Source organism: Parambassis ranga, chromosome 2 (assembly GCF_900634625.1).
Source record: "Parambassis ranga chromosome 2, fParRan2.1, whole genome shotgun sequence".
Lineage (NCBI taxonomy): Eukaryota > Metazoa > Chordata > Actinopteri > Ambassidae > Parambassis > Parambassis ranga.
The window spans coordinates 40894295-40907935 of NC_041023.1; the positions used below are offsets into that span (position 1 = coordinate 40894295).

At 43.5% G+C, this 13641-nt stretch overlaps 1 protein-coding gene across 2 annotated transcripts; it reads left to right on the forward strand.

The window, feature by feature from the left end:
• Nucleotides 1-925: 925 nt before the first annotated feature.
• Nucleotides 926-13626, forward strand: LOC114432326 (DNA-binding protein SATB2-like). 2 transcript variants are annotated; one of them, XM_028400262.1, is made up of 12 exons: nt 926-1098; nt 4474-4713; nt 5516-5704; nt 7390-7516; nt 7597-7720; nt 8433-8535; nt 9405-9455; nt 9547-10070; nt 10147-10359; nt 10443-10595; nt 11179-11370; nt 12090-13626. In XM_028400262.1, the coding sequence occupies exons 2-12, from the start codon at nt 4518-4520 to the stop codon at nt 12699-12701; spliced, it is 2484 nt and encodes an 827-aa protein (XP_028256063.1). In that variant the 5' UTR covers nt 926-1098; nt 4474-4517; the 3' UTR covers nt 12702-13626. The 2 variants fall into 2 exon arrangements, with proteins under 2 accessions (XP_028256063.1, XP_028256064.1); XM_028400263.1 differs by lacking the exon at nt 4474-4713.
• Nucleotides 13627-13641: the final 15 nt, after the last annotated feature.

The following is a 13641-nucleotide window of genomic DNA, read 5'->3' on the forward strand; positions in this document are numbered from 1 at the left end:
CATGTCATAGGAGATAGCTTGTTTTCACTGGAGCCTTGTAAAAGCACTCTTTAATTGCCACACATACCATCACACACACACACCTCACACTCACATGGTGAGCGACTTGTGGTGAGCTGTCACGGATACTTAAGATAATATAGGACAGACAAGTGTGTTGGCCCTAGACACACACACACACACACACAGGAAGGCTGAGGAGTAATAATAGGTGACTGTTCTCCTATGTAGAATAAATCAGGGAATGCTGACCATACTGTCAGTGAATCCAGCCTCTGCTGTTTGGACAGACATACACAGAAGTGATGGGTGGACAGTGTGTGCAGTCTATAAGATATTTATCCTCAGGCTTTTATTGATATTTGTCATTTTATGTGTGCTCATGAAGACAATGGGAACTGTCAGCTATAATGTACATTAAGTAGATGGTTTTAATTGGATCCAGCTCACAATTACTGTATATACAGAGTAATGTTTTTAGTCACAGGTGTTTTGTGTTCACAGTGATTTATTTATCTTTAATGAGATGCATCTTAGCTCTATTTATACAAGAAGCTGCTGCATTGCTGCTGTGATGTATTTCTGGCATTAATCACCTTTTTCTAACCTCATGCTGTCCTCACTTTTCCTTCTCGCTCCTGTTCTCTGCTATCACAGCATCTGTGAGATTAATTAACCTTTCTACATCTGTGATCACACTGTTCATAAAGAGATGTGTCATTTTATCCCTACAACTTCCCCTCTGCCATAATTTGCACGCTAATTGATTTGAAACAGTTAAGGTTAAAGACTTAATGTGCTTTTTTTATGTCATTCTGTCTCTGGGTTTCCCTCCCAAACTCGAGCTGCCTCCTCCCTCTCTTCCTCCCTCCCTCCTTCTCTCTCTCTCTCTCTCTCTCCATGTGTCATTTCACTGCTCTTTACTCAGCTGGCAGCAGCACAACTCTCTCCTCATCACTCCTTGTCGTTGACCGGTCTACTTTTTTCTTCTCAGGAAGAGTTTTAACGCTTTTAACTCCTGTTCTGTCAGGCTGGATTCACTCGTTCTCACTAATGGATGGAGTTTACGGCCCGGCACACACAGTGACTTCTTGAAAAGTGAGTGAACATTTACTGAAAACTTCCTCATATGCAAATACACGGAGATTAAACTTAGATTACAGATGATGCTCCAGACAAGAGCTCAAATATCTAAACGAATGTAAATGTGCTTTATTTCAAAGGGGGTTTATTGTACTTTTTAAACAGTTTAGCCTATAGGATGAGTGAAATAAGCTCAGTGACATTATTGTAAGAGTATAAAAACACAACAACACAACACAAACACTGACAGTCTTCATTAGTGTTCAGTGAATATTTTCAGGTTAGTTGTGCTCCATGTAAAAGTGTTGTTTTTCCACCCTTTTTATAAGAGTGATGCTACATTTAGACAACTATAGCACAACTTTAACACAGAACATATTTACAAGTCTTCATACAAAATGATCAGTCGATATGAAGGTATAATTACAGTGAAGTAACTTATTAAGCACCAGTTTCTCCGTTTTCTCAGTATTATTTCAGATTGTAGTGACACCACAGCTTCTCTTCTGCACAGTCCTTTGCGCTAGCACCACAGGGCTCACCACTAATTTGAAATGAATCTAATTTTCTAATTAACTTTCAAATTTTGTGATGGAAATTTCCAAAGACTGTGATGTTCAGCCAACTCTGTGTTGTTTTCACGGCCACTGAGAATGGGCTGACGCTGAGAAACAAAGAAAAGAAGATTAATATGTATTTAAATATAGTAGCTAGATTCTTTTTCAAGCTTTAAAAATCAGGGTTAATAGGCAAAATAAATAAAAACCTAATAAAATGTAAAGACACTCCCTTATTTCAGATGTTTAGGCTGTGAAGTGTGAGAAGATTAAAGCTTCCTTTAATTAAACTCTAAAGGCCTCTTTTACACCAAACCCCTGGAAAATAAAGAAGCTTTCTTTAAAACAGCATTCAGCAGTTTGACCATGATTTTAATAAGCTTTAGTTTAAACACAGCTGCAGCTAATAAAGTTAATAATAACTCATGCTACGTTTGATTTAGTGTGTGCCGGTGCATTAACAATAGCAGGCTGTTTTTGTCAGCGCTCTCTTGACATATATTGTCAGTACAGTGGTTCATTTGGCACATGAGGCCATTATTAGCCTAATTTTATTAGCTGCAGCTGTGTTTGTCCTGCTTTGACTCAGCAGGTGAGAAAAGCTCTAACTAGGTGAAAAATTAAGACTTGATTGAGACAACAATACAGAAAGTCATCATTTTGTAAGTAACTTTTTTTAAATTTAAACTTAATTATTATTTATACAGACTAAGCATTTTGTAACAATATAAATATTAGAGAGAATACATTAGTAGCTTTAAACCCACCAGCTTTTCTGCTGTAATCGAGCGTTATCACACTCCACCTAAAGGCCCAAATAAACTTTATCTTTCAATAGTAATTGAAATAATTGCGGGTCTGGTCGTACCATAAAACTAGTGCCACAGACTGTTTTACGCTGGAGTGTCACGGCCTTCAGTACTGCCACCAAGAGAATTCACAATTACATCAATTATCCCTTAAATGCAGTTAAAGAACCGCCCCTTAATTAGACACTGCCTAAATTAATCTTCAGTTGTGCAGCCGGTGGAGGTTTTCTGTCTGTTTCTATGTGACTTGTCAGTCGGAGGCTCCTGAGTGTGACTCTACATTTGGCCTCCATGTGCGCTAGTTAAGCCTGCGCTGGGAGTGTGTGGTCTCTCGACCATACACCCACTGAAAGTGCAGCATGAAGCGGTTTTATGTGTGTGAGGGAGTAAGAGACGCGAGTACAAGTGCATTTTATTTGAATGTATTGATATAAAAGTATGATGTTAGCGGGTCATAGTTACAGTTTTCACTGATTTGTTTTTGTGTGTTCTTTCTGTCTGATTCTTCTAACACCACAACCATCTACTTTTTTTCCCTTCCACATTTTATGTCTCCTCATTAATGAGTTAAATATTGCTCTGGTTAAAGGAGAAAATATGAAGGAAGGGAAGAAGGCTGATTATAATCCATTACCAAAATATTCTAAAAATGTGCTTATTAAAAGCAGACGGACACAAAGTGAGGAAAGAGAGCGAGCAGTTAATGTTTACGTGTAGTTTACTTTTTGAGTTTGACAAACTCTTTGTGTTGTGTTTGGTAAGTTTGGATTTTGATTGAGTGGAAAGAAGAGAATGGGATTCTGGAAAAGATGTTTTTTGTTTTTGCAGACTGGGTATAATGATCATTAAATCTGTTGAATGATAAAGGATTGATGGGTAAATTAGCAAAAGCAGCGTGGGATGGACAGCTGCACTCTGAGGGACTATGATGGGAGGCAGCAGGATGCGTGGTGGTCTCTTCTTACATTACACATAAAAGACAGAAGTCATCAGATCTGATGCAAAGTTAAGAGGGCCCTTTCTTGTTGTGTGGTGTCTGTAGTGATGAATATGTGCATGCAAATTAGTGTTAGGAATCATCAATAGGAAAATCTTGTAATACAGATTGAATGTAGTTGGGTTAATGCCTTTATTTTTCCTCTTGTTTGTGTTGGACTGACTTTTTTAATAGCCACTATTAATTTTGCATGTGAGTTTTGGGCTCAGCTTCATGTGTCGCTGCCGGCTTTACGGTCAAACCACACAGTGTGAAGAAAAGCACAGAGCTGAGAGCAGAAAGGCTTCCTAGGGATTCAGTAAAGGAGAGGTTTATTTACTAATGCAGGTTCTGGGAGGATTTTTTTTTATGCTTCGCTTGGTTTAATGATGTTTCTTGTCTGTCTATCTGTTCTATCCTTCTTTAAAGTCACAGTACTCATGTCTTTTGTTAGCTGACTGACTGAAACATCATACCTACTCCACAGGAGTATGTGATCTGATTATAAATAAATAAAAATAAGGCCGAAAAAATCATATTTTTTACTCTAATATCCTTATGATGTTAAATATCGAGTGAAGCTGACGTCACTTGATGTTTAGTGGTGATTATAAAAAAACTTCCTAAGATGAATAATCAGGAGTTGAGAGGATAAAAAACAAGTGTGGGCATAGTTTTGTTTATTTGTATCCCAGAGTGCATTGTCACAATGCTCCACACACACCTTCAGGTCTTTCATTATAACCTGCTGAGTGTCTAAACAGCGCATAATAAACAGGTCTGTGTTTAGTCTGTTGTGGTTGTCCCTGCCTCTCTTCTCTGTAAATAACAAAGACGTATGTTCGTTTCCCCTCACAGTTGTTGAAGGAGCAGCCTTTAATGACTCTCTATTGTCAACAGTGTAAGAAAGATGATATACTTGATAAAGGAGGAGGAATGTTTTGCTTTTTTTCTCTATACATCCAAAACAAACTACACTAAATGTGGCTGAAGCAGTTGCCATGGATAACTGGGTTTTAGTTTTTCAGTTTATGCTCAAATTTTACAGCTTCACGGGCCGTGCTGGGTGCTCCAGCTGGAGTTTGCAGTGAGATGGAGCAGCGAGGAGGGGAAACGGAGAGTCCCAGCCACAGGGACAGCACCAGCCCAGAGGAGAGGGGAGGGGAGAGAGGGGAAAGCCCCGCCTCCAGTGGCCCCCTGCAGTGCAAGTTCAGCCGTTTGGAGGTCAACGGCAGCCCAGGAAACCCACGGGCAAGACACAATGGCACACCGATGAGACCACTGGGAGGTAACGTCCAGAAAGTGCGGTCAATATGAAAGTCAAAAACATATTGGAGCTCTTTCTGCTTGTAGCCATGATTGTGCTGTTTCCACTGAAGTGCAGGACTTTAAAAAACTGGCCATAGATCCATAGTGTTAGGACCATCTTACATTCATACAGCAGGGACATGTGGATGACAGTGTGTCGACTGTTTATGGGCGAGGTAGCCACACACACAGCATGTACACGCCTAAAATATACAGAAAACACTCACGCACAGATGCCCATTATTCTCTCATGCAGTTGAAAACATCATCATGCATCATCACACAAACATTGTAACAGTACACACACACACAGACACATGCAGCCTCCCCCCAGAGTGGTGGGGTTATCGGCCGATGGCGTGCCTGATGCTGCTGCGGTTTGGCTCCAGCTGATCTGTCACTGTCTCGTCAGGAGGAGGATTGATAGCTTGTTAATTAGCAGATCCTGTGGGACAAATCAGTGGACTGAATGGGTGTGAACGGTTCCAGGCTCTCAGTGCTTAAAGTCCAGACCAGTGTGTAGGAAACAGTTTCACCTCTGGACTCGTGCATTGCTCCTGAATGCTGGATGCAGCACTTCAACAGCGGTTCTGGAAACATGTCTTCTCCCTTGTGGGTTTTAATATGTGGTTCAAACACAAATACAGTTGTGTAATTTTACACTGACTTACATGCACACTGGCAGCTGCCCAGTTTAACCAGAGTCCTACAATGAGACCACCACGCAGCACCAAAAAAAAAAGGAGCAGGGTTGTAATCCGTCCTCTGTCTTGTCCTCCCAGGTTTGATGATCCCTGTCTACTGTGTGGTTGAGCATGCAGATGCGGGGATGGCCGGCGACTGTGAGGGGGGCCGTAGCGACCACCACGCTGAGTTTGTGTTAGTTCGTAAGGACGTCCTCTTCACGCAGCTGGTGGAGACGGCGCTGGTGGCTCTGGGATACTCGCACAGCTCAGCAGTGCAGGCACATGGTGAGTAAAAAAAGTTAATATGATCTGAATGTAGAGTATAAATGTTTTTCCACATGGGTAGAATAAGAAGAGAAACCCAGAGACAATCAGAGGACAGGTATTTACCAGGAAGGTATTTTGAAGATAAACCTGCTTTCTCTTATCTCCTCATGTTGTTCAGTTACCTGGCAGCATGAAACCCAACAATGAGCCCATATCAGAACATCTCAGGCCTGCTTCTTTTTTTTTCCTCATCATTCTGAGATGAAAACAAGAGGGCAGACAGCATTCAGTCCACCATGAAGCAACAGCCTACACGCAGAGTGGGGCAGTTTGACATTCCTGGTGTGTCCCGTAAACACAGGGCACTCTAACCAAGCGGCCGACGCCCTGCGACCCTCCTCGCTTCTCCCAAATAGCTAGGTTTTGTTCTGAGAAATAAGCCTTTTCTTTTCAAATAAATAATTTCTGGCTGCAGTCATGCATTTTTTCCCCCCAGTGTGGTCACAACCAAAATTATACAGTCTCTTCTATTTTCTTCTGCGATTGAATTGCATCTTGCATAACTTTGACTGAATGAGTATTTTTAAACTGACTGGCACAAAGCTTTTTTTCTGTAATTAGCTTTCACATTATAACTAATTAAAAAGTAGCTATTTCTTATTTGGTGTATATGGTTCCTGCTCTGGTTTTAACATAGGACTTCAGAGCTTAATGATCAAACTGCAGTCCACGTTTTCCAAAACATTTACTGATACTACTTAGAATTAAGCAATGACGCTATTTTGAGGCTTGTAAACAGCTTTATTTTAAGAAAGATACTGCGCTCCTAGAGCTTTACAGCATCTTAAAATCCCACAAATTCCTCCCTTCCAGTTGATACAAGATTGCACCAATATTGCGCTCTCTGTGTTTGCAAAAAGCTTTGTGTTAATTTGCATTTTTCTGCCATTTTGCGTGTGCCAGTTTTGATCTATCTGTCTTGGCATCAGCTGTTTCAGTGCTGCAGAGCTGTTGCTGCATGTTGGTTGATAGAATGTGATGCGATAAAGCCCTACAATACCTCTCTGCTCTGTCAACATATTTTTTTAGCTTTCATATCATTTATTTCATTTCAGGAAATGTCTGCAAATTCTTATCAGCAACAAGCTGACATGTTAAAGTAATAACAATCGTTCCTAAAACAAGTCAGCTGCAGGAAACGGAGTAACTGTCAGTTAGGAGTAGAAATATTCTGCTGTTCGACAGAAGAACAATGACCTCACTGTGTTTATTCAGTACATCAACATCAAAACGCCGCTCGCGTTCACTGCCTGCCTCACTCTTTAATGTTGAACTGATTTTACATTTCTCTTCTGATTAATCAACCTTAGAGGCCAAAGAGAACAGCCTTTGTTCTTTCGCCCCTATCACCACCATCCTCATGCAGTGAACACACACACACATAATACAGAGGCTGCCAGGCTAAGGCTAGACAGGGTCTGTGTTTGATTTAGAAGATCCTAATTTGATTAGGCCTGTTTAGATTTGCACTTCCAGTCACAGTCGTATGGAGGCCAGGGGAATGTTCGAGGCAGGAAGATGCTCCAACAGCAGCAAACGTTAACCGTCAGGTCAAAAAGGACAAACAGGTCCGGCTTTTATTGATTAGAAAACATCCTAACATGAATGTCTAGTTTAAATGAATGTGTGTGTGTTCTCTCCAGGCATCATCAAAGTGGGCCGGTGGAAGCCGATGCCTATCCACTACCTGACAGATGCTCCAGAGGCGACAGTGGCCGACATGCTGCTGGATGTTTACCACATGGTCACTCTGCGGATCCTCCTGCACAGGTAGTCCATTGGTAGTTTGGGTTTTTAGGAGGATTCTTGTTGAAGGTCACAAAGATAAATTGTGTGTTACATCCTTCAAGCTTTGCTCGCCTGGAGGAGCTTCCGTCAGAGCAGTGGACCCACGCCACAGTGAGAAACGCCCTCAAAGAGCTGCTCAGGGAGACCAATCAGAGCGCCCTTGCGAAGGAGTGTCCGCTCTCCCAGGTAACTGCTTAACAGACATTGGAGAAAAATGATTTGAGATTTGTGCACACACAAATGTACACACTTAGAAATACTGCAGAGAAGCTGCTAAGTGTTTTCTCTAAACACATGGTTTCATCATCAGCTCACCACACACTCGCTGCAGTGTGTAATCTGTCTCACTCACACACACAGAGCAACAAATATTGATACCGTCCCATGGGAAAGGCTGCAAACACACACATGACAATTATCCCGCTCACACACACACACACACACACACACACACACCCTGCAGTCATTAGATGGGAGAGTGTGTGTCATTTTGACTGTGACTGTGATTTATACACAGAACTTAGTCATGATGTAATTAGTGATTAGGGGAAGTGTGTGGGTGGTGTGTGTTTGCAGCCTGACTCATGTGAGTTTTAATCCCCAGCATTTCCCATGTTGAGCTTTCACTGGAGTTTGTGCATCTCCTGCTCTGTGGAAGTGACCACAGTACATATTAGGAAGGGGTGGGTGTGTGATGAGTTTTAATAAATCAGCTGGTCAGTCGCTTTTTTTTTCCCCTCATCATCCTGTCTTAAAGCGCTGCCACTCCTAAGAGTGCTGGTTAAATAGTTTGAAAGATTCATCAAATCCCCTTCCACTGATTATCACATTAAGTAGATACAATATTCTTTCTACAAGTCTTTTTTACTTATTATAATCTGTATGTTCTCTCTGTCAGAGTATGATCTCAGCGATAGTGAACAGTTCCTACTACGCCAACGTCTCCACCTCTAAGTGCCAGGAGTTTGGACGCTGGTACAAGAGGTACAAGCGGGTCAAAGGTAAGCTCTAAGACACAGCCACTTCATAGTTTATCAAATAAATATCCATTAATCTGATGTTAAATTTAAGTCCTTACAGGGCAGCTGCACCTTTGTTCCTGTATTTGCGTCCTTAAAAACTTTTACAGTGTGAGCACTCTCTCTCCTGCACCTCACAGTTGAGCTGTTTATGGTGCTTTGAAAACTCATAAGACTGTCAAACACTTTAAAAACTGACGCTCGCTGCAAGTTAATATGACTCACCTGCCATTCTGCCTTCAGTTTGTGATGCTTTTCCATTCTTCTGTCCACCCCCTGTATATGTACCGCAGCTTTTATGTGTCTAATCTGCTGCATGAGACGTCTGTCAGTGACAGCACTCAGTAGGAAGGAACTGTCACACATGGTTCACATTAATGTCACCCTTAATACACATGACAAAACTAAATGCTCTTAACTCCTAATGGAAAACAGCAGTCACCCCCAACACACACACACACACACAAAAACCGAGGAATAAGAACTCGTCTTATATTTATTCCAAACACACACACACACACACACACACAGGGAAGGTAAAAATCTGATGCCCTGCCAAACCTCACTCCAACTTTTATTCCCTTAATAACCGAAAATGTGACTCTGAACCAAACCCAGCAGAAGCATAATAAGAAGCAGATTTACTGTATGCAGAGACGAGTGGAGAGGCCGTTCAAAATCCAGGAGAACACACGAGTTCATTGCTGCGATAAAGAGAAACATTGTTTACTTATTCTTATCTGGAGCGAGTGAAAATAAGTCTTCAGTGCCTCTCTTTAACCAAAAAAACACTCCTACACCTGCCCACAATATTTCAGCTCAGGCTTATTGTTGTAATATTTTCCCTTCAGGTGAATACATCGAGAAGATGTGGTCATCACAGGAGAAATCGGATATAAAAGGTACGCGCAGCTTGTGGCAGCTGTTTATTTGGTCAGATTTTTCCAAATATATTTTAACCAAACCTGTATCTGTGTGTGTGTGTTGACACAGTGGAAAGGGACTTGGATCTGAGTGTCCTCAGCCATCGTCCTTCCTCTCTCTTGCCCTCCCCCACCCATTTAGGCAGCCCCGGACCTCCTTCTATCAAAACTGGCCTCCAGGACTCTCAGGCTGCCGCCCAACCTCATTGCCTGCCTTACCCCGCCGGCCAGAGCCACCCCAGTCCTCCACTGCGCCCGCAAGCTCCGGCCCTCCTGGGCCACAGCGGCCTCCTCTCTCCCCAGCTCTCCCCTCAGCTCGTACGTCAGCAGCTCGCCATGGCCCACCTCATCAACCAGCAGCTGGCCGTCAGCCGCCTGCTCGCCCACCAGCACCCACAGGGAGTCAACCAGCAGTTCCTCAACCATCCGCCCGTCTCACGCACCTGTAAAGTCCCCGGGGTCACCACTGAGCCCAGCCTCAGCTGCTCAGGGGCAGAAGTCTCCTCCGACATTTACCAGCGAGTCAGGAATGAGCTGAAGAGGGCCAGTGTTTCCCAGGCCGTGTTTGCCCGTGTGGCTTTCAACCGCACGCAGGTAGAGCTTGTGACAGAACGGGAGGTTATTTCTTTACTCCGAACAATCAATAACTTTATGAGTGTGTGTCCTGCAGGGTTTGCTGTCAGAGATTCTACGCAAGGAGGAGGACCCTCGCTCAGCTTCTCAGTCTCTGCTGGTCAACCTGAAGGCCATGCAAAACTTCCTGAACTTGCCAGAGGGCGAGCGAGACCGCATCTACCAGGAGGAAAGAGAGAGGAGCACCAGCACCAACCCCAACCACCCCAGCAACCACATCTCCAGCACCAACACACACAGACACGCACAGGTACACATAAAAGGGAAATAAGTAAAATGACTACATGATACACCAGGAATCACTGAGACGTGCCTGTCTGTGTGTCTGTTTAGACAAAAGGCAGTGTGTCTGGTCCTGAGCTGCAGATGAAGCTGGACTCACTTGTGAACATCACATCGGGAATCTACGAGGAGATCCAGCAGGAGATGAAAAGGGCCAAGGTCTCTCAGGCTCTGTTTGCCAAAGTGGCTGCCAATAAGAGTCAGGTCAGTCCCAGCGATAAGGATTTTATTGTCACTGGTCCACATGTCTGACTGTAGACACCAGAGGGAACATTCTTGCACAGTTTCTAGCTGATGTTTGAAGGAGCTGATGAGGGTGAAACAGGGATGTGTGTGTGCGTGTGTGCTTGTGGGCTTGTATGGTATCTGATTACCTGCTGTGGCATACCATCATGACTCCATCCTCAGATAAACAATGCGGGTGATCGAGGGTGAGATCAAAGTGGTGTCACGGGACAGAAGGCGGGACATGATGGCTTCAGAACCAGTTTACTTTTCTTTTTTTTCACTTCTGGTATGAGACACAGACAAAGAAAGATGCTGCACTGAAATGGAACAACGAGGACACAGGAGGGATGATCACATTATTATCATTAATTTCCAGTCTGAAAGCTGTGCATAAACAACAGCTGGTGGCACATCCTGGGTCAGCCTAGCAGATAACGCAATCTTTACACACACAGAAGCTTGTCTCGCTGCTTGTCTCAGACTTCTAGTTTGTCTTGCAAATAACATATGAATAAGATGCGGCTTTATTTTGAACTTCCTTCTATATTCTGTGTTCCAGGGTTGGCTGTGTGAGCTGCTCAGGTGGAAGGAAAACCCGAGCCCCGAGAACCGCACTCTGTGGGAGAACTTGTGCACCATCAGAAGGTTCCTGACCCTGCCGCAGGCAGACCGAGACCAGGTCTACGAAGAGGAATCGAGGCAGCAGCACAGCGACAGGGTCCACACTGTCCTGCACATCCCAGAGCAGCAGGTAGGCCGATATGGACAGACACCTTCTCCCAAGTCCTCCCTAGCATTGCCAGTATTACTTCCTTGTTGGGCAGCCTTGGGGAAGTGTTTCAAAATTCAAAAGAATCCCAGCATCCAAATCTAATTCAGTTTTAAAACAGTGCAACTGAAACAAAATGAATGAGAAAAGCAGCCTGTGAGTGCTGCTGCTGTGTAGAAGTTCCCTCTGTCTGATCCCACCACCTGCTCCTCTGCTTTGTCATGTTTGTGTCCCATAAGTCTTTGAAAATAGACGTGGTGAATGACCAGCCCACACATTTCCTGCTAAACACTTCTCCATCCCACCCTCTCCCCAAAAACCAAAATGCTCTGCAGTCTGGGCCTGACCTCAATATTATTCAGAACACAGCCTGTAATTATTGAAGCAGAGAAAAGGGAATTGCCATTATCTTTATTTAGGTCCTTTAATTTTGATGGACCACAGATTTATGGTGTCGGATTACAGCGTTTGGGTGTGCTGGCCACCCCGCCCTGTTAATAAGCTCTCATAGTGTGGTTGTTTGTGTGATGAAGTGGAGTGTGTGATGGAAGCTGGTCAATCACACTTCCGCTTGTAGTGCAGTTCCCCTGCAGTGAGGTAGCACAGTTCACTTCCTGCTGTGGTGACAGTAAAAAAAGAGGAGACTCTAAGATTCACATTGTTTCCTTAGTTTTAAATGAATATTTTGTTTTTCTGAACAGACTCTCCACAGACAGCCGCTGCCACCTCTGACGATTCCATCCCCAATTCATGAGGACCCACAGCCCATCCACCTGCCAGTGTTGCAGGGCTCAGAAGACGGCGCTCAGCGTGGGATGAGCCCTGGTCTTGGAGGTGGAGGAACAAAGAAGGCCCGATCACGGACAAGGATCTCGCTGGAGGCCCTGGGGATTCTACAAAGCTTCATCGGGGATGTGGGACTCTACCCCGACCAGGAAGCCATCCACACCCTGTCAGCCCAGCTGGACCTGCCCAAACACACCATTGTAAAGTTCTTCCAGAACCAGCGCTACAACGTCAAGCACCACAACCAGGCCAGGGAGCCCATCCCAGGGGAGGAGGACAGGGAAAGCTCCAGTCCCAGTGAGGGAGGGGTGTGCACAGTGGAGACCAGAGGGGAAGAGGTGCTCTCTGCATCAGAGGAGTCAAGCGAGGATGGGACAGGATCAGTAGACAGAGACAGAGGAGAAGAGATGGAAATGGAGGTAGAGAAGGAAGATGGCGATGATGGAAAAGCCTCAGGGCCGGCCACCTCCTCTCTATCTCCTTACAGCAGTGTGGACAGCCCCCACTCTGCAGAACAGCAGAGATAACAGCCTGAAACTGTGAATACACACACACACATTTCTGCTCCTGTCATTTTATGTCATCACCTTTATCAGAGCTGACGATCAGAGCTCATTAATATCTGAGGAACTGAGGAAACGTATTTATATGTGAAGTGATCTGAAGTTGCTGCAACTACCTTCAGATATTAGCAGTATTTCTTTTCCAGAAAATATCTCTTTTAATGCACCGTCCTCCCAGAACATTTGTTTAAATGCAACACCAAGTTTTGTGTTACAGTATTTGGATGAAATGGTGCATATACAGTACAAACATACTTCTAGCTTTATATGTTTGCTTTAAAAATGTTCTGACCTTCCCATGATGCATTCAGGAGGTCAAAGTTTCAACACTACTATTCAACCAATATTTATTACTAGGTTTATATTTACTAAAATTTAAATATCATTGTTGTAATGATGTTCTTGTTTGACTACAAATGTCTTTGTAAATGTGACGAGACAGAAGTTTCACAACAGTATGAGCTTTTATTGACGTTTTCTAAAAGACTAAAAGGGAAATGTGTTTTTATTGATGTACATTATGATGTAAACGTCATCATATCTTGGAATGAACCACTGTCACTTTACACTGATTGTGTATTTTGTACCACGATGAAAGGTGGTGTGAGAACAAGTCAGTTCTAGACATAGATGGAGCACACAAAGTTTCTGATTTGTTGGTTCCACTTGTTGTTCAGGACATGAAAATCTGATAAAAAGAAAAAACGTTTTCCAAAGTATCTTTTGTGTTGGACGTTTGCCTTCAGAAGCACTGCGATAAAGCAAGTCTTTACTGAAATGGTCTAAATTATGTTTACATATGTGCACAGCTGCTGGCTAAATGCACCAAAATTAATCAGAAAATGACACAGGACAGCAGTGTGTCTAAATAGTTAATCATTCCAGTCCTGATCATAAACCCCTC